This window comes from Mauremys reevesii, linkage group 6 (assembly GCF_016161935.1).
Source record: "Mauremys reevesii isolate NIE-2019 linkage group 6, ASM1616193v1, whole genome shotgun sequence".
Taxonomy (NCBI): domain Eukaryota; kingdom Metazoa; phylum Chordata; order Testudines; family Geoemydidae; genus Mauremys; species Mauremys reevesii.
In genome coordinates, this window is record NC_052628.1 from 83,786,252 (window position 1) to 83,806,550 (window position 20,299).

The following is a 20,299-nucleotide window of genomic DNA, read 5'->3' on the forward strand; positions in this document are numbered from 1 at the left end:
GATGCTGGTTTAATCAAGAAATAAAAACATTAGTGATGAGTCAGAAAATGTATATGGATTTTATTTTTTTAATTGAACAAAAAGAGCTCCACAAAGTTTTTTTTCCTTTTTCCTCAGAAGCTGAATTGTAGGCATCAAATTAATCTTCATTTATTTTTACCATTACATTAACATGCAAAAGAAAATGCAGCCTTTTATGACCTTTTAAAGTTGTTTGCTTTTTTGGAAATAAACTTTGTTTTTGCCCTTGAAAACCACAAAGGCATTGATTGCTTGAGAATTCAGTTTAGCTTAGCTGTGGATAAATGTACGTGGATAATTGTCAGGAGTAAAATCTCAAGTCTTCCTAAGGAGTAAAAAGCTAATCCTTTGTTTATTAGACCATTAAAGAAACAAAAATAGTATCTTTTATGAGAGGTTTTCCACAGCATACTATTGTGATATTATATGCACTCAGTCCTTCAAAGAGTTAATTGTTAATCTGTGCAGACATTTTTGGTTAATTATGCAAGAGTTAGCATTTGAGTTATTGTTTCTGCCCTGGTTTGCATGTGTCTGTAAAGCAATTTGCAATGGCCATCTCCTAACCTTTAGTGTACAGTCTTAGATGGGGAAATAAGGGGTTTTGTGTTTTCTGGTTGGGAGATTCGGAATAATGACTTAAGCCTGGTTAAGCAGATACAGTGTGGTTTGAACCACAAAATAAGGCTGCCAAAAGCCTTTCTGGTCTATCAACATCACAAATTCAAAAGTGGGGGGTAGGACAAGTGGCAGGGATAGTGGTGATGGCCGTGGCAGCAGGGAGTTTGCTTGCTGATTGCCAAGCTGTCAGAGAATTGGAAGGAGCATAGTAGTATTAGAGGTAATAAGATCAGATATTTTGATTGATTACATTTGAAAAACATTTATTAGACTAAACGAGTGGTAATCTGACACTGTGTGAAATTCTTTCTCCCCTCTGTCCCCATCACTCCCCTTTGGCAGTATTGCTTTGAAGCAGAAGTTGGCTGCCTTTGGAGGTGGGGGGCAAGGTGGCTATGTGAGTATATTTACCGTAATGAACAAGGGAATGAAATATTCCCTTTATTAGAAAAAAGATAAGGCTGATCTTTATCTATGGGGCTTTTAAATAAGGTTGCATCAGGACTACATGAAGACAATATATAAACAAATCCAATTAAAATATACATTTCATTTGATAAAATAGGTTCCAAAAGTGGATTACAGCTCAAAATAGCTAAAATAGCATTCTAGTCTTTGTACAAATACAGATTTGAAAACTAAAGGCTTTTCTTCAATGTATTTTCCATCTTTCTACCCCTAATTTCTTTTACAGAGGGAAACCTCCTTTGCAGTGGATAAACTTTGACCCCTTAGAATTCTTGGAAGAGTTAAAAAAAATAAACTATCAAGTAGAGAGCTGGGAGGAGATGCTAAATAAAGCAGAGGTTGGTCATGGTTATATGGATCGACCTTGCCTGAATCCTACTGATCCTGATTGTCCAGACACAGCCCCCAACAAAAATTCAACCAAAGTAAGCTTGCTTATCATCTGTGGACTATTTCAGGGAAGTGGGTGTATGTGAGGAGGGAAGGGAAAGGGGTGTAATTTTTTAAAAGCCACACAAGTCTCATATTTCCAAGCAATCTTTATTATTTGATTCCTGTTATATGGACTTGATCACGAGCTGCTAACTTTCTTCAGTCTCTGAGGCAATACTGTGACTCAGAGTCAGATTCTGGCTCTTCAGCCATGGACGTGATGGGAGATGGTACCACAGTGACACACTGTCCCATCTGGAACACCAGTCGTCATTTGCCTCAGGCAGGCAGAGTGTCTCCCGGAGTGCAGGAGGAGTGCAGCTGCTGCTACACACTGACATGGTGTACCATGCTGGGCCAGTTTTGCTGACCTGTGCAGAGGGTTGGCAAGTCCTTGGCCCCAACTTCACCTGCCCCCTCCAACCCACTGTGACAACTCTGGTGATGCCAGAGTTGTATAGTCACTGAGCTTGATTTTACTTTTAGTTGCTGGTAAATCAAGAGTAACCAAACTGAAGTCAGTGGGGTTACATAAAAGTAAAATCAACATACAAGTAGGAGAATCAGGTCTGTTGTATTTTTGGCGTATAAGAAGTATGATTATGCCTGGTCCCACTGTAGAAGCACGTGCGGGGAGGAAGGGCCTTGTGTTTTCTACCCAGTAGAATACTGGTGCAAGGCTTGACTCAAGCCAGTCCTTAGTGTTTTTTTGTCCTTTCACAACCCACTCTCTCATCACACAAACATATTAACATGCAAAAGCTCACGAAAAGAAATAAAATTGTAATAAAGAATGAAATTCACTTGTTGAGTCTCACTTGGAATTGAATGTGCTTGAAGATCTCTTCCACCTCACTGAAGTTAATGGGAGTCAGTTGGCCAGTCCAAGTCATTTCCAGGGTTTCAGTGAGAGTTTTGCGAGTAAGAAACTTCAGGAACAGACTGCACATTTACATGACAAATCATATTCCTAATGCTATTTTGAATTTGCATATTCAGGATGCATATTCCAAATAGTATATTTACATGGGCAGAGAAAATGAATTATCTAGAAAAGTGTTAGCAAGGAGTGCTTCCTTGTGGATTTTGTAGTAGATTCATTGAGCATATTCATGTACTAAGTATTAGGATTACAAGTGAGAACTTCCTGTCATAAAAATATAGTTAATCTGTATTTTACACAGTGTAAAAATAAATACAACCAACCAAACAAAAACATTATGGTTTAAGCTTTGAAGTCTCATGAAGAAATATTTGGCTAGCTCCAGCTCTTTGCTGGAAGTTAATCATGAAGGCTGTTCTGTTTGATAAGCACATTTTTAGCATTTGACTTCTATTTTATTTTATTCCAATGTACTAGATGTTGATGTCAAATATGATTTGTTTGCCAAGTCACACAGCTGGATGACTTATCAATAATTTTATTTTAGCCTCTTGATGTGGCCCTTGTTTTGAGTGGTGGATGCTACGGACTGTCAAAAAAGTACATGCACTGGCAGGAGGAGTTGATTGTAGGTGGGACTGTCAAGAATGGTACTGGAAAACTTGTCAGGTAAACACACAGAGTTTTAAAGTAAATTCTTTAGCTTTACACTGTTAGGAGTTTAAAAAAAAGTACAAAACCAATTGCCTCCTAAAATCAGTGAATGTTGCAAAACTGTCATACAAAAGAGAGAAGCAAACTGCGTGCTGAGGTCACTGCTGCCTGCTTCTGACCCAACAGACATAAACATATTCCTCGGATGGAAGGCTTTTTCTGGTGATTTAGGCCCAGATCCACAAAGGGACTTACATTGTGATGCTAAGTGTTACAATGTCTAACTTTTAGGTTCCTAAAAAATTCACAAGAACATAGGTGCCTAAGTTCAGGCTTCAGGGAGGTGCGTATCTCTGCTTGAAATCCATGAACCTGGAGAAGATAGCCACTCCTCCACCAAACTTGCATGCAGTATCCAATCCAGTAGCTGCCTAGATCTACACAAAACATCCAAAGGATAGGGTAAGGAAGAGGTGGCAGATCTCCCTTATAACCATTAACTCATTGGTTAGTGTACTCACCCAGGATGTGGGAGACCACTGATTCAAGTCCTCCCTCTCCCTGATGAGAAGGGATTTGAATAGGGGGTGCCACCTCTCCGGTGAGCATTCTAACCACTGTACTGTACTTCAACAGGAGACTGAGGGAGCCCCACATCAGAATATCACATAAGATAATGGTTAGGACACTCACCTGAGATTGAATTCTACTCTGTATGGCAGTATGTCTTGAATAAACATTGTGATGGATGTAACAAAAACCTGGAATGTGGCAGGTATCTCAAAAGAATTTCTGGGACCCCAGCACATCATATGAAGAAACAGGACTGTCCTTGGAAATAATGGGACATATGGTCATTTTACATATATGTAGAGTAGCAGAAGTTTAAGATGCAGGTTATATATTAAAATAAAATTAAATGGATGTGTTTATGCTGAGACACAATATAAGTATCATTGAAAAGTTAAAAAATGCATGCAGAATTTTAATAAAACTTTTTATAAAGATTTTGAAGTTTTTATACTATTAAGGGTTTTTTATTTTATCTTAATTAATTTAATATACTCTGAAAAGTTGAACTGCAGCATAGTTTAAGAAGTAGCCAAAAATGTATCTAAAGTGAAATGTGTACAATCTTTCCTTGGACGGCTATGTGTGCTAGATACAATTATATAATGTTGAACAGAGAGCAAAAATTTGCTGATGAACAGCGATCATCCTTTGTGTAATCCTTGTTGCTTGTCTGGAGTTCAGTCTGGCATTTCTCCCCAAGGAAAGCAAAAATCCCAAAGCCCCTGGATGAAGAACTATTGACAACTTGCTACATTATGCAGTATTCCTCGCTATTCCTCTGCCCTCCCTAGTTCATATATTAGAAATTAGATAGTAAATTGACTATTAATTTAATTTTTGTCTTTGTCCAAAAACAGATTTGTAAGGTTACATCCTTTAGGTCTGAAACAAATTCTATTGAAGTTCATGGCAAAGCTTCCATTGTCTTAAGTGGAATCAGAATCTGGCCCTAAATACTGTATATATCAATACATCTGTACCAGTAACTAAATAGAATAATTACTCTGAGTCAATTTTAATGTGCCTTATAAAAGAAAAACATTCTTGCAAGTTACTCTAAGGCTCTCATTCAAGACTTTATGCAATGAAAATCACTTCCTGAAAATGTTTGTTTTATACCTTTTCCTCCTTCTCCCTCTCCCTGTTACAGTGCTCAGGCTTTACAGACCATGTTTCAGTTAATGACTCCTAAGCAAATGTATGAACACTTCAAGGGGTATGAGTATGTTTCACACATCAACTGGAATGAAGACAAGGCAGCTGCAATTCTGGAAGCCTGGCAGAGGATGTATGTTGAGGTAAAATACAAAGTCACTTGGAAATCATGCTTTGAAATTTATAGATGATAGTAGTCCAATAAGGAAGATGCTTAATGTGTGGGTGTGTCCTGGTTCTAAAGTAACAATGTACTCACTGCAACAGAATATATTAAAATATGGCTTTTCTATCTTCTTTTGAATATAACAACTATTTGGCTGTTCACATATGAGTAACACTAAGAAAAGGTACTGTTTATTTTTTGTTCCTGTTATTGAGAACATTTTTCTTATTTGCTGAGACGGAAAATGAACTGAAGATGTAAGTGCTAGATTGAATTTAAAAGCACTTGGTCAGTGTGATTACTGGAGAAAGGTGTCTGGAAAACATTAGCTAGCCATAGAATCTGCTCACAGCTGCAGTCCCATTGGTGAGGTCATGTGACATTATCTGGCCTTTGTTTCCCAGGCATTGACCTCTGCTGAGCTGCTTGTGACCTCCCTAAAGTGGCCGGCCAATGAAGAAAGAGAGGAGTACCCTTAAGAATTTGTTGTTTTGGATTAGAGGCAAAACTGATATAACAAGAGTTAGAGAGAAAAGGAAGAGAGCAGAAAAGCCTTCTTAAATTTCAATATTGAAATTTTTTCTGAATGAACTGTGATTGCCTTCTCAGCACAACATACATTCTGATTTGATCTTCAGTAACTTGCAATGAATATGTACCAAATGCATTAGTGATTTCAAGTAGGATCAACAACATCTCCTCTGAAGGGTATACATTTTAATGCTAATGATTAAGACAAAAGTTGGCTTCCAATGTATAGTGCAGAAAGCTCATAATGTATCCCCTTCGTTTAGTAATGCTTATTGTTAAATATCTGTTCACAGGTAGTTCATCAAAGTGTTGCACAAAACTCTACTCAGAAGGTGCTTTCCTTTACTACAACTACTCTGGATGACATCCTAAAATCATTTTCTGACGTCAGTGTTATCAGAGTTGCTAGCGGCTACTTATTAATGGTAAAATAAATGTCATCTTGTTTATTTAATTTCTCTAGTGTTCTAACTGCTTTTAACATACATGTGCATTATTGACTCCATCCTGTGGTATATATGGTAAAATTCATAATGCCTAGGATGAAATTGTCAGTTTGCAATTTGTGCATCTTTGACTTATGAGTATCACCTGTTTATGTAACATCTCTAATGTGTGTACTCTTTTTAAAATGTATTTTGTGTGCAAGCTTTTGGTTGGGGGAGGTAAACATTAGAATATGACACATTCTAATGTTTTGCTTTTGTTTTTTCCATTGTTCTGCTTTCAGCTTGCCTATGCCTGTTTAACCATGCTGCGGTGGGACTGTGCCAAGTCCCAGGGTGCCGTGGGGCTGGCAGGAGTCTTGTTGGTTGCACTCTCAGTGGCTGCAGGATTGGGCCTGTGCTCATTGATTGGAATTTCCTTTAATGCTGCCACAACTCAGGTATTAAGGAGCTATTTAGTCTGCTATTAGATTACAAGTGCTCTGTTAGTAAACAAACCCATCAGAATCAGTCTTTGGAAAAAATTAAATAAAAATGCTGAGTTTAGATTTTAGTTCTATACTTGTGCCTGTTTCCTCCAGCAGCTCACATTTCATATGTCCCACTTTGAGAAATTGCAAAAATAGTGCTCCTGATGGGTGTTAAAGAGAGAGGCCCCAATCCTGCAACTTACTTTACGCAGGCAGACCCAAGTGCACTGATTTCTACAGGGGTGCAGAATAGGGGACCAGACATTTTGCTGTTACATCTGAAAGTATCAGGCTGCCCATGTTCTAACAAAATACACTTGGGATCTAATCCAATATTCCTTGTCTACCCAAATCTCTCATTGACTTCAGTGGGAGTTTTGCATGCATAAGGAATGCAGCATCAGTCCCTTGGCACTATTTCAGAAAGAAAGTTACTAGCCTTACTTTATCCTTTAGTTTTTTGTTCCTGCCCATAGATTCCTGTTTAAAGTGTGCCGGGAATATTGTTTAATTAGCCATTTAATATCTGGCTACATGGTAGGTCATAAGTGTAATATAACAGCTTCCTTGTTTTTTTCCACAGGTTTTGCCTTTTCTTGCTCTTGGAGTTGGAGTAGATGATGTTTTCCTTTTGGCACATGCATTTAGTGAAACGGGGCAGAATAAGAGAATTCCATTTGAGGTAATGATAACATGGGGAGTTGGGGCAAATAAAGGAAAAGCTTCAGAGACACAGAATGTGACTAGGATTAATGGTCCTGTTTTAGGAGTGGGGGGCGGGGAGAAAACTAAGCTAAAATAATTTAAGCAAAAGTTTAATATTTAAATATGATGCAAGAGATAATTTAGGAAGCAATCCTACCTCTTCTGCACACCCATAACTCCAAGTAAATGTATGTTTTGGAGGTGAAAGAAATACAGGATTGTGACTTTAAAATGCTAAAATATTTTTGCATCCATCAGTTAAAGTTTTAAGGCACAAAGGAGCAGGAGGGAGTAAATTTGAAAACCAAACACGCATTTTAATTGTTGTATAGAAAAAAAATGGAGGTGAAGTCTTTTTGTTTTGTTTTGAATTATGCATGTTCCACAACTCCTTTTTATTTATAAAGGAGTGATAATTGAAAATATTAAATCATCATTAACATATGAGCATTGTGAAATCCCAAATCCTCTAATTTTTACAGCATTCTCCCTCTAAACTGGGGTTTTATTTTCAGTTTGGAGTTTCGTATCAGAATTACAAATCTGTGTAAAAAAGCAACATGTATTTCCTTTTTTTTTTATTGTATACAAACTGTCTTCCACATGCTCTTTTGTCATCTGTCTTAGCACACAAGCACCACAGACTCCTTTACCTGTAGCCACCATGTGCTTTTAAACCAACAGCAAACAGCCCTGTAGGTTGACAAACAATCCTTTCTCATTTTTTTTTTAAACAAAGTATGAAGCTTTGTGTGGTCCTGGGTTTATTGCTACATGCTTCCCAAGACATTGTAGATACATAGTTTAGCCATGAGTTTAATGCATGCTTATTTTGTCTGAAAAATATTTAAAACAAGTGACTGAAAGGATACAAAACATAACCTCGTTAATAAAAGAAATATTTGATATCTGATCTCAGCATCACTTTATCTTTGAATTTTGAAGCCATGCTAAGCCTTCTTTTCCCCCTAAAAAATTGTTAGCGCTTTATGAGGTGCCTGCTATATTGTCAGATTATGTTACGTGGGTGCTTTTATTTCAGTACAGACTTGTTATAGATTGCCATTGTCATCATGTTACATCTACAGTGGTGATCTGTCGCTGCTACCTCACAGCTCCATTTGCAGGATCAAACCCTTAAACACCCAGTGCTGCATACTCTTCAATTCATTGGACTCTTAAGATATGTTTTATGTTTTTCAGGATAGAACAGGTGAATGTTTGAAGCGAACAGGAGCAAGCGTCGCCCTTACATCTATCAGCAATGTTACTGCCTTCTTTATGGCTGCCTTAATTCCTATTCCTGCTTTACGGGCATTTTCACTCCAAGTAAGTTGATATCAGGTTTCGCTGGCTTTTATGATTGTGCTTATATCATGGTAGGGCGAGGATAGTAACTCTCAGTGATAGTATCATGGTCAGTACTAGGTACTTCTCCATTCCACTGTGCATTGACTTCTGCTCCCTAGTCTACCACACATATAGAAGGAGGTGACAACACCCATTCTTTTCACCCTTACTCTGCTCCTCCTAGTTCTTGCAAATGGATCCTGACCCTCTGGTGTCCCACAGGAGAGTGAAAGAGCACCCTGACCATCCAACGGTCTCCGAGCACAAAAACAGAAAAAATAGAAAACTAAGCGAGATTTAACACACACACCCCTCCGCGGCTAAAAGCAGCAGGCTATACACTAGCCTACAAAACCAGATTGCTGACTGGCAGTATAATTCCTTGTGCAATGACAGCAACAAGGAGCACTGCTGCCACATTAACTATTACCACAGCAATAGGTCCTTCCCTTATTCCCAATGTCTTTTTAACAGAGTATTGGAACAAAGTATATTGATAATTTCATGTGCCCAACTACTTTGAGAGAATGTGTGAATGTTATGAATGGAAAGCTCTCTCTCTCTCTCTCTCTCTCTCTCTCTCTCTCTCTCGTATTTATGTTTGTGATAAAACATTTTCAGAGAGATTAAATATTGAGAGATACTTAAGGAAGCTCCTCTTGAAAGCTAAAAGGCTCTTTGAAGAGAGCTCTGGGAGGTTCTCCTCTGACACTGCTCTAACACATAGGCAATTTATTGCACTGTCTGACCTTAGTACACAGCAGAGAAACTGTACTTTTTCAATAGTAATTTTTCTTCTGTTGTAGCCCGGCTCTCTAATCGTTTTTCATTCTACTTGACCCTTGACCTACCCAGAGGAAGTGAGGGCTGCAATTTTTCTTAATACCTGTGGCAATTATTGCAGTTTTCAGAGGCTCAGGCATGTCTGCATTAAGCTGTGAAACGATAAGCAGTTACTGATTACAGCTGCATGAGGACCAATGAACATTAATAATTTACTATTTTTCTTCTCAATAGGCATTTTAGTAGTGAATAATATAGAAAATACTGAAAACCACAGGCATCACTGTTCTGCATTGTGTGTCTTCAAATGATATCTAAAATTAGGGATGCAGGTCTTTAGCAGTGATTCATTTGTTGTGTGATGGGGGTAGGGGGCAGGGCGGTAATACAGTTAATCCTGAAAGCCACTTTCATCTCTTATGGGGGATATTGACAGAGGAATTACTTAATATCTTATGGCAAAGATCAACTGTTGTAGACTTTGTTCAGGATTCACGCCTATTCACATACACAGTGATTAACATAGATTTCAGCACTCACTGTTAGAGCATATGCAATGTGTTGAAAGTAACCTTTTTCTTTTTAAACACTCTCTTGGAATGAAATTATTTATTATGATCTCTTCTACTCCATGGCCCAACTCCAAGAATCCAGCCCCTAGCCCAAGTGGTGGAAAGGGCTTTGGATATCTCCACTGGGAGTCCTTGGGAACTTGTCTTCTCCCTTCCTTTCATATGCTACACAGTGGCTGCTGAATGGCTCCGTGGAGGCTACCTCAGCCCAATATACTGATCATAGGAAGAAGAGTTGGAGAATCCACACAGAGAGAGATTCTGTGGCCTCAGTCACTCAACTCCCTGTGTTTTGGGGGCCTTCACAGATGTGGACTCCATGCTGTTAAGGGGCGCTCAATTCCTGGAGAGTCTGCCTCAAATATGTCCCCACCACACATACCAGAAATACACCAATTCCACTGCCAGTGGGACATCCACAGAGAGAGCAGCTGTGTTAGTCCATGTGTGCATATATATATTACACTTTTTCTCTCTTCTGTTTGACAGATATATTATGTGACCTATAGTTTTGCTGTCAATTCACTCAGTAGTTCACAGTAGCAGGCACATGTTGTCAGACGTACCATGCTTTCAAAAAACAAATGTCTGATGCTCCAAATGAGGTTTCAGCACATCCAGTGTGTCCAGTATGATTTTCATGTTCAAGTTACTCAGACTGATAAATGTCAGAATTAAGGTCTCTTATAAAGTAGCAAGTATCAGAGGGGTAGCCGTGTTAGTCTGGATCTGTAAAAGCAGCAAAGAGTCCTGTGGCACCTTATAGACTAACAGACGTTTTGGAGCATGAGCTTTCGTGGGTGAATACCCACTTCGTCGGATGCATGCGTTCATCCGATGAAGTGGGTATTCACCCACGAAAGCTCATGCTCCAAAACATCTGTTAGTCTATAAGGTGCCACAGGACTCTTTGCTGCTTATAAAGTAGCAGTTATCTTAGAATCTTTCTGTAGGAACTTCTACTCAGTCCTTCCAGTATCTAAAACAGTACTTGATTTGGCCAGTCTTTTCATCTATGTTGCCATAACCTTTCTCAGCTCATCTGTAGTAGCACATTTTATACATATGACAGATGGAATAATGCGCAAAATATGCACCCTATGACCTGCACTGAGGATCTGCTGGTAACTGAAAAATTTGTGAACACAAATGAAAAATACGAGAATGAAGCCTTTTATTGTTAGAAATGGGGGCATCTATTACTTGTTCTGTATTGCTTCACCAGGTGTAATCAAAATCAGGTGATGCATTTAATCACAGCATTCAGAATCAGTTAACCATGTAAGATTCTAGTGGGTGGTCTGTTTTTACATGTGGATTTCTTTATTTACAATTTTCTTCCTCCCTCTCCCTCTCATTCATGTTTGTTTAAATAAGAACTCCTTGCTGACTTTGACATTTTCCTAGTGGAGCTTAGAAAGCATTGAAATACAGCAGTTTTCTTTTCGTAGATGCTGATTTCTGTTCATCTAGATAGCAAACTTTTAGCAGATGGGCTTAAAAAGAGGATAGCTTTTGACCTTATTTCTTTCTTCATTCACTTTTCTGAAGACATTGCAAGATAGCTGTCAAAGCTTCCATGGCTTTTGAGGCCCAGGATCTGTAAAATAACCCAGCTGCTGAGGGAGAATAAATGATATCCTGACTAGCGCCTATAAATGGGAACACAACCTTCAGCCTAGCATATCAACACTTCCTTCTTTCTGAACTTCTGTTATGGGAGCTAATGTAGCTCATCCATACTTCTGAATTGTTCAGTTACTTTAAGAAATTCAAAGCCCACAAAATAGGGGGCCGTTGTCTCAAGAGTTGACTAATGTTTTTCTTTTAAATTCAAATTTATTCTGCAACTTTTGCAGATCTTACATAATGTATTAGCCTTTATCAAATATATAGAAAAGAAAATCAGCAGTCTTAAAGTGAGCTTCTACAACATATTATCTGAGGGGGGTTTGTTTTGCTTTACAGCTTTTATTACGTGGTGGGGGTTGGGGGTTTTTTTTGTGTCATTTATTGCTTTCATAAATTGTTTAACTCAGGGGCATAGAATTTGAGATGCTGAATGCTTTATGAGCAACCCCAAACTCACATTGATTCACCTCCTAGAGGGCTGTCAAGATTGGGTCCTAAATTTGTAGATATGTATAATATTCTTAAAATTAGTGTAGGCGATCAAAGAAATCTGTGAATTGTTTTGGCCAAATCTGCTGTAAGAACATCTTCAAAATAGCTCTTTGTTTTATTTCTAAGCGAGGGAGGAAGTGGAAGAATATAAAAACTGAGTACAAATTCTGCCCTACCTATGAAAACCTATTGAATTCATGGGGCAAATACAGCCCTGGCAGAAGAGGTCACAACTCCATGAAAATCAATAGAACTTAGCCCACTTACACCAGGGCTGAATTTGGCCCTGTATATGTAGGGGGGTTACTTGGATGTTCTAGTAATCAAGCATGGAACTTAGCCCAATAAATTGTAGCAATAACAATTTTCCTCAATGCAAGAATGATGAACTTTTTCTTAAATATTAAAGTAGGTTGTCATGTGTGGGATTTTTTTCGTAATACACAAACTCCGTGTAGCTGAAAGAGATAACTGTGCCTTATTGAGAGAGAGAGAGAGAGAGAGAGAATGTAAGTTGTTAAATTAATTCATTATCTTACTCTGTGAATAACACTGAAAAGGCTTGCCCTCTCCTCTTTTCCAACTCCTTAAACTGTCTCTGCTCCTGTCATGAGGATTTAAGGAGCAGAAGTAAAGCTGGGGGAGGGGAGAATCCAAGTCATGTATGCTATCAGAAGGGAGTTGCAGTGAGGCAGCAATAAGGTGGAAGTCTTTGTGACAGGCCTCCTCATCTGCTCATCACCTCTGGCTGTGCAGCACACCCACTCTCCTTGGGTGGTCTACCAGGAATGGCAAAGACTAGCACATACCTTGGGCAGGGCCCCAACCTACCAGCCTTTTTACCTTCTCCCTCAGTGACTCCAGCACAGACTTCCATTCTCTTATTTCAGTTAACAGATGCAGCAGCAGCCACCAGATTTTACAGCAGCAGATTACTAAAATGTTTAAGTTTGGTTCAGAGAAAGCAGCCAAATTCATGGAATGTGTTTGATGCTCACTCTTTAGAGAGCCCCTTCATCCCACACCCCCAAATGAGGCCTCAGCTCCTTCCCTCTCAGACTAATCCCAGAACTTTTGTTGACTTTTCAAGAGGGAGGCATGAGGCTCTTCCCACTCCCAGCTCTCTCTGCTGGGTCTTGTGGCTGCTGATTTCAGATTCCCTGTAGTCTAACACTATATTCCCACACTACAGACTTCATTAACTTAGAGTTAAGGTGCAGTTCCTGTTGACATAATCACTACAAATCAAGGAAATTGTCAATGAAGGCCCAAGTTCAATACCCAAACATCACTCAACCCAGACACCAAACCTCCATAACAAACAGTAGCACTGAGAGGAGCCTTTGAGGTCCTGATACATCGGCGCTTAGAAACTCTGCTCTTCCTCAATCTCCCCTCCCCTCACTGCAGACCCCACCCACTAACCCTGATTCTCATCCCCCTCCCCACAAGTCTCCTGCTCTTTTTGCTTCCCTGGGTCCCCAGAGGCAGCAGTATATGTTAGGAGCTGATCTGGGGATTCAGGGAGGTAGGCTGTATCAGGTCCGTTGTCTTCTCTTTGATGAGATGATGAGTTAAGATTGATAAGGAGAACAACTCTTGATGTATTTCATTTTAAAAATTAAAACTATCTTATACCTGAGATGTCATTCTGTCTGTGTGAGTGGGTGAGTAAGTCTGGAGTTTGTAAGGACTGGGATACTTCAGCTAGAGGAGTCCATAAAACTATGAGACTCTGAAGAAAATTTCACAAAAGGATTGTTTAAAAAATGTTTTCTTTGGCAAAGTCAGTATATCTGTGACCAAAATTGCATTATGGAGACTTCAGTAGTCCTAAGAAGAGTAGTTATGTTTAATGTGGAGACTAAATTTACTCATTAGAGTATGAAGTAGAATGCTGTTAATCCTGCTTAAGTACAAATCCCAACGCAATTTTAACTATAGAGCCCCAAGGCAACTGAGACCCAAGGGTTGTTGGTACCCACAGTGGAATCCAATAAGGTAAGGGCTGTATGTGGAAGTGTTGGGGAGGAGGGTGTCTATGAAGCTGGAGGCCCAGTTAGAAGTTTTTGTGGATGCTGGAAAAATTAGGGACTATATTGGGAAATTGGGAGCAGGGCTTGACTGATCTACCAAAATCTCAAAAAGTTTGCAGGAAGGTTGACAGAAGCTCTTACTTTAACTGAATTAATAACTCATGCTTTATAGATACTTCAACCGTGATTGACTTTGCAGAATAATAATAATTAAAAAAAAAACTTCTGCAAAGTAGGCTCAGTAAATACCTCCCCTGCTAAAGCAGCAGTTTGTTTTCCTGACAGATTCAATCCATTCTAGAAAGGATCAAAAGGAAATCACTTAATTTTGCAGTCCTGGCTATGACCTTACATACCTTTGTGTGTGGGTATTTATAAATCATGGAATGGTCCTTGGATCTTTTCCCTGAAAGATTCAAGTGTTGGTTAAATGCTAACTAGCCTTTTTAACGCTAAAGAAACTCTATCAATAGTGACATCTCCAGTCAGATCAGTGGCATGAAAATCTTGCTTTAATCAGGCTAATGATCTTAATATAAAAAGGAGCAGAAGTGTAAATTGCTTTAAAGTACAGTATATTTACAATTTTTGGATTAATATAACTAGAAAATGTTTACACTAGTGGTTCTGTCATTCTCAGAAAGTTGTAATAATAATTGGTGCTTTATAACTTCAGAATACTGTGCAAGCACTAACTAATCCTCATAACACCATTGGGAGGTTTATTGCTCTGGTTTTGCAGAGGAGGCACAGAAAAAGTCAAAATTTCCTTGTACAAGGCCACATGATATGGACTACATTTTCAAAACTGGATATTAATTTTGGATACCACAGATTCTGGGTTACCAGTTTGAGACACATGGAGTGTGGTTTTCAGATGTGCTGAGCACCTGGAGCACCCATTGACTTCTTTTGGCGTATTAAGTCCTCACCCTTCTGAAAATCATCAGGCCAGAGGTGTAGCAATTTGGGAACTCAAAACCCGTGAAATTTAGTTAGTGACCATTTTAGAAAATTTGGGCCAAAATTGCATACAACTCAGAAGTTACATGAGGGAGGCAGGCAAGAACATGCCATCTGTTTATGCCGTTTCCTTAAATTGAGCCACACACATTGAGCCACGGTAGAGTAACATGCTTCTTATATGTTGTTGGTAACTTAGGCCGTACCCAAAGAGCTTAATGTTGTTTCTTGTTGATTTTTTTTTTCAGAATAATTTTGAACATTTTGCTCATTTGAGTTTGAAATGAGGTTTTGTTTTCTGGGTTAATTTCTTCTTTCTCTATATGCTGTTCTTCTTTCTTTACATGCTGTTCTTCCATCTTTTGTGGTCATTCATAGTATTTAATATGTGTTTTAGAGAATGGTTTTGGATGTGTATTTTACTCTTTACCCTCTAATCAGGTGAAGGAATCCCATTGTTCACGTCACTTATCATTTCATGATTGTAGATTGTCAGGTCTTTGGGGCAGGGTTCAACTTTTTGTTCTGTGTTGGACTGCACCTAATACAATGGGATTCTGGTCCATGGCAGATCTTCTGGACACTACTACAGAACAAATTAATAACAATAATAGGTGCTGCACCCTGTGTGTTTATATGCAATAGATAGGGGAACAGTTGAGATTTGAATTTAATTTTCATTTTAAAATTAATATTTAATATCCTTGTTCCATTTTAAATAGTTATTTTAATAAAATTGGCTCATTAATCAAACTGTATTAAACTTGAGTGGGGGAGTTCTATAAATAATCCTAAAATATTACTCTGTTTTTTATAGCTGGATTTTAGCTAATTACATCAAATGTGTAGTACATTACTAGAATTAGCATTTTCATTAAAGTTTAATTAGAACTTTTTCTATTATTGATTTAACACTATTCTGTAATGTTATAGTGGTAGCTAAATGACTTCATAACCTTCAAATTGATAGCTACGGTTTTAACCCCAGGGTGTCTTTTTTTCTTTCTGCATTATTAAGACTGCAATAATACAAATTCTCTCGCAAAAATATAATGTATTGTATTTATTTTTTTCAGTTTTAAAATATGTCCATCACCATGTCTTGGTGGACGTACATAAGAACTATATAAAATTTAATATTACAGACTTTAATTAAATACAGTTGACTCACCACAATGAAATAGGAATGTAAAAATACCTCTCTCAGCCCCCCAGGCTAAAGTCTGAATGTACTCATGAGCTGACATGACAAATGGATAGACATGTTGGAATTGAAAGGAGTTTGTAAGCTTTTTAAGCCTGTGTCCTAAAAGCATGAAGCTTAGTGATGACATCTCTTTACCTCCACTTGGTTTCTAGGCTGCTGTTGTTGTCGTATTCAACTTTGCCATGGTTCTGCTAATTTTTCCTGCTATTCTAAGCATGGACCTTTACCGTCGGGAGGACAGGAGATTGGATATATTCTGCTGCTTTACAAGGTGAGGCTATCTGGGAGTGTAACTTTGTATCAAACAATCTCCTTGTAGTTAACACTTGGGGCTAACACAGCAGCCCTTCTGTGTGAATAGTTCCCACTGCAGTGAGCAGGAGTTCTGCATGTTTCAGGACTGCAGGATCAGGCCCATAGTAGCATGTTGTCAGCATGATTTTATTGCTAACAGGTGAAGCATGTTTGCTATCTTGGTTTTCTGACTGGGTAGATGTAAAATAATAAACAGTGCTCTCTCTGTTCCATACATACTGTGCCACACACACTCATTTTACTCTTTGGAGCATAACTTTCTAGAAGTTTGTAGCGGACTCATGCTTTGAGAATATCCACAAGTGTTTAGTTCACTGTTTTTATTATTTTTGTAGGATCCCAAAGAGAGCCCATGTGCTGAAGTAGAAAGGTGGGAGGGTTGGGGTGGGGCAAGCGTTATTTCCATTTTGGGTGTTTCTCTCGGGGACCGGCCAAAACGTGAGGGCCCCAAGGCATCACTTGTACTTAAAGTTATCATCAGCTCTGTATAATTATTACTGTTATACATGGAAACCTTTAAACATTATGGGGAAAAAACCTTCTAAAAGTTTAGAATTGGGAAGTGACTTAAGGCTACAGCTCTTTGTAGGGCTGGGAGAGGTGCTAAGAGGGCCATGCCGCAGCAGACAGACTTGGACAGAATTAGGCCTAGTCTACACATAAAACTTAGGGTGACATAGCTATGTCACTCATGGGTGTGCAAAATCCATATCCCTAAGCACCACAGCTGAGCCGACCTAAAACCCTGCTGTAGGCTTGGCAAGGTCAACGGAAGCATTCTTCCATCAACCTAGCTTCTGTCACTCAGGGAGTTGGAGTTACTACGGCAATGGAAGAATCCCTTCTATTGCTGCAGTGAGAGTTAACACTATGAGGTGACAAAGGCACAGCTGCAGCACCATAGTTATGCTGCTGTAACTTTCATAGTGTTGACAAGCCCTCAGTGATGGGACTGCAGCATCAGCTCCACCATCCAGGAAATGGGTGCAGCATGAACTCTGCCCGCTCCATACCTCCCGTGTGCACTGAGCCAGCTTTGTGGCAAATGCTTATGGAGCAGAGCCCATGGAAAGACTAGAGTCACTGGCAGGGAAGCTGGAACTTGGGGGTTCTTGCGGTACATCAGCACCCCTGCCTTGAAGTAATAATAGCAACTGAATGCATGACCTCCATCATTTACAGGGTATACGTTTTTGTTCAATGGCTTTCAGTGCCCCTGGTCACTGGAGGAGCTAGTCTGAAGCACTGACTACAGTTTCCCTCCCATTGCAGTTGGTTTGTGCACAGAAGAGAGGGCACCTTGCATCCTCTCCCCTTTGCACACCCACTAAGGACCAGACACAATTTAACCTTTCTATAATAAGGAGAATGTGCCATGTCATCTCTAGCTTTGTTTTCAAGGTACAGGGAGTGGTTGAAGCAAAGGACTGTGAACCCAGATCTTAGGTTCTATTCCTGGCTTTGCCATAGATTCAGTGTGTGACGTTTGGGAAGTTACTTAGATCAAAACTTCCCAAAGTTTTCACTAACTTTGGGTCCTCCATTTTTTAGTTTGATTTTCAGAAGTACCGAGCACCCACAGCTGCTATTTACTTCCCCATTTAAGCGGCACAAAACATAGATCAGGATCTGGGCCTGTCTACTTATCTATACATATAGACACCCAATGCAATTTGATTTGTTTTGGCAGGCACGAGATACACATATTTATGTAGGCACCTTCTCTTTACCCCTGTTTAGCAAAATGTTTCCTTAAATTGCAAAACAAAACCTTCATCAAAAAATTATATACAACTAAAGTATAAAAAAATTTAATGAGTTGTACATGCATAAAGACTACCCTGTCTAATCTGATGAAAATGTATGAGTGTAAATGGATGTTTGTCTCTTCTCTTTCAGTCCATGTACTAGCAGAGTGATTCAGATTGAGCCTCAAGCATATGCAGATAATGATAACACTTGCTACAGCCCTCCACCACCCTACAGCAGTCACAGTTTTGCACACGAAACTCAGATTACAATGCAATCTACAGTGCAGCTGCGCACAGAATATGACCCTCATACCCATGTGTACTACACCACAGCAGAGCCCCGCTCAGAAATATCTGTGCAGCCAGTCACAGTGACACAGGATAACCTCAGCTGCCAGAGCCCAGAAAGCACAAGCTCGACGAGGGATTTGCTTTCCCAGTTTTCAGACTCAAATATGCATTGTCTTGAGCCACCCTGTACTAAATGGACGCTCTCATCTTTTGCCGAAAAGCATTACGCTCCATTCCTGCTAAAACCAAAAGCCAAGGTAAAACCTGCAAAATGTACATCCATTTAACAAAAATACATATTTCTCCCTTGACCAAGAGGAAAGGACTTTTGTATTTTGGAGCAATATGAGTTACCACATTAGAGCTTGGTAAATTACACTGCCAACAGGCAGAGATTCATTTTGGAATATTTATTCTTAAATGAGCTCTAAAATCTTAGAGCTCATTTAAGACTTGAAGACTTTCAGTTTACTTATGTGTCCAGTGACAGTATTTTTATTACACAGATTTTGAGTGACGGGAGACACTGGCATCTGTAATATAAGTTTGTAAACAGTGAAAATAAGTTAAAAATAGATTTCTAACTTTTGTTCCCTTTAAAATGTATAGCGCATGGTCCAACTCCCATTGACTATAATAGGAATTAGAAAGGGTGCATCGTGTGTAGGGGTTAAAAGCATGATACTAAAAAAGTAAATTTCAAAGTAATTCCTCTAATGTTTCCTAAGCAGCATCTTTTCTTTAGAAACATGGGACTTACTGCATTTCCATTTTCTATTGCAGGTTGTGGTTATTTTCCTTTTCCTGGGTTTACTTGGTGTCAGTCTTTACGGTACTACCCGGGTGAGAGATGGACTGGATCTCACAGACATTGTACCACGGGAAACGCGAGAATATGACTTTATTGCTGCACAATTCAAGTACTTCTCTTTCTACAACATGTATATAGTGACACAGAAAGCAGACTACCCCAACATCCAGCACTTACTTTATGACCTTCACAAAAGTTTCAGCAATGTTACATATGTGTTGTTGGAGGAAAATAAGCAGCTTCCCAAAATGTGGTTGCACTACTTTCGAGACTGGCTGCAAGGTAAAAATATTGCTGAATGGCTAATAGAGGGGTTTGGTGGGTCTTTTTGTGCCTGTGTCTTTAACACCGACCTAACTTCAAGTACATGAGCAGTCCCGTTGGCTTCAGTTGGGACTATTCACATGCTGAAAGTTAAGCATGTTACTTAAGTGCTTTGTTGGATCAGGGGCCAAGTGCGTAGGATTATTATAGTAATTCATTCTGAAACAATTTATTCTTTAGTACTGAAAATAAACAGTAACATTACAGCAAATGTAACATTTCTTAGTTATGGGTCATCAAATTCTGCCTAGAAATGCACCTGTCCCTCTCCTATCTTTATGTTGGAAGGTCTTTTAGGAAGTATTAGTCAATTGAAAAATAAATTGTGCTGACCTATGGAGACAGTCTACATTTTCCTATAACTGTTTACAGATTACTAATGTAGCCAATAGTTTCCAGAAAACGTGCATAAAAGTTCTAGTATTTTTGTTTGTTTGTTTTTTCCTTCTGAGAATATGTGGGGCAGCATGATAAACCACTAAGTGGCATGCAGTCCAAAAATGATCAAGCTCTCTCTTGTATTTAATATATATTGAGACTGAGAGGAGCTTTAGTTTTGTTTTGTTTTTTAGGTCTGAGATTCATTCATCAGTCTGTTACATTAACTTAATGAAAGTTTTGCTTGGAATATTTTGCTCAGAAGCACA

At 39.0% G+C, this 20,299-nt stretch overlaps 1 protein-coding gene across 1 annotated transcript in view; it reads left to right on the forward strand.

Annotated features, from left to right (window-relative positions):
* PTCH1 (patched 1) overlaps positions 1 to 20,299 on the forward strand; it is a 77,622-nt gene that overhangs the window by 30,908 nt on the left and 26,415 nt on the right. Inside the window, exons 6-15 of the mRNA XM_039545589.1 lie at positions 1,337 to 1,535; positions 2,973 to 3,094; positions 4,803 to 4,950; positions 5,798 to 5,929; positions 6,235 to 6,390; positions 7,004 to 7,102; positions 8,329 to 8,454; positions 16,313 to 16,431; positions 18,375 to 18,774; positions 19,301 to 19,610. Coding sequence (XP_039401523.1) covers positions 1,337 to 1,535; positions 2,973 to 3,094; positions 4,803 to 4,950; positions 5,798 to 5,929; positions 6,235 to 6,390; positions 7,004 to 7,102; positions 8,329 to 8,454; positions 16,313 to 16,431; positions 18,375 to 18,774; positions 19,301 to 19,610 — 1,811 coding nt within the window. The remainder of the gene's footprint in view (positions 1 to 1,336; positions 1,536 to 2,972; positions 3,095 to 4,802; positions 4,951 to 5,797; positions 5,930 to 6,234; positions 6,391 to 7,003; positions 7,103 to 8,328; positions 8,455 to 16,312; positions 16,432 to 18,374; positions 18,775 to 19,300; positions 19,611 to 20,299) is intronic.